General features: G+C 54.2%; 1 protein-coding gene across 1 annotated transcript in view; it reads left to right on the top strand.

The window, feature by feature from the left end:
- Positions 1-356: 356 nt before the first annotated feature.
- Positions 357-1,957, top strand: part of RLN3 (relaxin 3) — a 3,408-nt gene continuing 1,807 nt past the window's right edge. The window contains exon 1 of the mRNA XM_011981790.1: positions 357-618. Within this exon, the coding sequence (XP_011837180.1) occupies positions 357-618 (262 nt within the window). The remainder of the gene's footprint in view (positions 619-1,957) is intronic.

The raw sequence follows: 1,957 nt of genomic DNA, 5'->3' as shown, positions 1-1,957 counted from the left end.
CAAATAAAATGCTTAGAGCAGTGTGTCTGGCCCCATAGCGCATACTGCACGGGCATTCTTTGTTATTACTATCTTTGAAGAGGTCCAGGACCCTAACGTTGTGGGGGTCTGGTTGCATCCTCTTGCCCTGCCTGTTGGGATTATTCATTTCTGGTCTCTGCAGGATGGAGACCTTCTCGCCTCTCTGTGGATGATGACAATGAGCTGGGCCACGTCACCCTGTCCCTAGCGAAAGGTTATCACTTCATTGGGGACATGAGAAAGGTCGGGTTGCTGGGGCCGTGCCTGTCTCCCCTCTGCTGGAGAAGATAAGGGAGGCACTCAGCTTTCTTCAGGCAGAGTGTGGGGGAGCCACGATGTATAAATGGGGGGCCAAGAGGCAGCGGAGACACTGGCCCACTCGCACGTCCGAGGCATCTCTGTCCAGCATGGCCAGGTACACGCTGCTGCTGCTCCTGGCGGCGTGGGTGCTGACGGGGGAGCTGTGGCCGGGGACTGAAGCCCGGGCAGCGCCTTACGGAGTGAAGCTTTGCGGGCGAGAATTCATCCGAGCAGTCATCTTCACCTGCGGGGGATCCAGGTGGAGACGATCGGACATCCTGGCGCACGAGACTATGGGTGAGGCTGGGGAGACAGTGGATGTAGGAGGGGAACGGGTGGCTGGATGGGTCCCAGGAGCTAAGGACAGAGATGAGAGGAGGTTGCTGGAGGAGGAGGGTCCTTGCCCTGCCACATTCAGCCAGGGACACCTGCCCAGCCTTGAAACAAGGGCTCAGGAGTTAGCAGAGCTGCAGAGCTGGGATGGGGGGTTGCAAGCCATCCCTGGGGGCTGGAAGTCCGAGCACAGGTTACTCTTTTCTGAGCAGCTGCTATGTGTCCTGTGCAAAGCAGAGCTGCTGCTTGTATGCTCCGGAGGTGGGGGCTGGGAGAGCGCCATTGGCAAAGACAACGCCAAAGTGGTTTCCAACCCTTTCCAGCAGGTAATGTGAAGGGTGTGATATACACATAGCCGGATATTGTCACCTAATGCGTGACCTCTCTCCAGCAAGCTGGTTTCTCCTCCCGTCTCTGTCTTTTTTTTTGAGATGTGGTCTCACTCCATTGCCCAGGCTTGAAGGCAGTGGCCCAATCACTGCTCACTGCAGCCTTGACCTCCCAGGCTCAAGTGATCCTCCCACCTCAGCCTCCAGAGTAGTTGAGACCACAGGCACCTGACACCACGCCTGGCTAGTTTTAATTTTTTTTTGTAGAAACAGGGTCTCACTGTTTGCCTAGGCTGGTCTCGAACTCCTGGGCTCAAGTGATCCTCCTGCTTCAGCCTCCCTAAGTGCTGAGATTGGAGTCTCTGAGTGGCTTTATCTTCAAATGGGAGACACAGTTCCTGAACCTTGCAGGATTAAGTGGTGTGATTAAGTCAAAAGAGATTAGGGCAGAGTCTAAGCAGGGCAGCGGCACAGTCTGGGATCTATCAGGAGAGTCAGAGGGAACAGAAGACCTAGCTTCATGAGGGGCAGGGGCCTGGGAAATAGATATTCATGTTGGTGAGAAGGAGGATAGGTATGAGCGTGGACCTAGAAGACACACCACTTGGATTCAGATAGTAACTCTACAACGTAATAGTTGTGTGTTCATGTGCTAATCTTTTTTTTTTTTTTTTTTTTTTTTTGTTGAGACAGAGTCTCGCTCTGTCGCCCAGGCTGGAGTGCAGCGGCGTGATCTCCGCTCACTGCAAACTCCATCTCCTGGGTTCAGGCCATTCTCTTGCCTCAGCCTCCCGAGTAGCTGGGACTGCAGGCACCTGCAACCACGCCCGGCTAATTTTTTGTATTTTTTTAGTAGAGATGGGGTTTCACCATGTTAGCCAGGAGGGTCTCGATTTCCTGACCTCATGATCCACCCGCCTTGGCCTCCCAAAGTGCTGGGATTCCAGGCATGAGCCACTGTGCCCGGCTTTTTT

The sequence above is a fragment of the Mandrillus leucophaeus genome, unplaced genomic scaffold (genome assembly GCF_000951045.1).
Source record: "Mandrillus leucophaeus isolate KB7577 unplaced genomic scaffold, Mleu.le_1.0 Scaffold230, whole genome shotgun sequence".
Taxonomy (NCBI): Eukaryota; Metazoa; Chordata; class Mammalia; order Primates; family Cercopithecidae; genus Mandrillus; species Mandrillus leucophaeus.
Note: the sequence above shows the minus strand (reverse complement) of the source record. Positions and strands in the feature narration are given on the sequence as shown.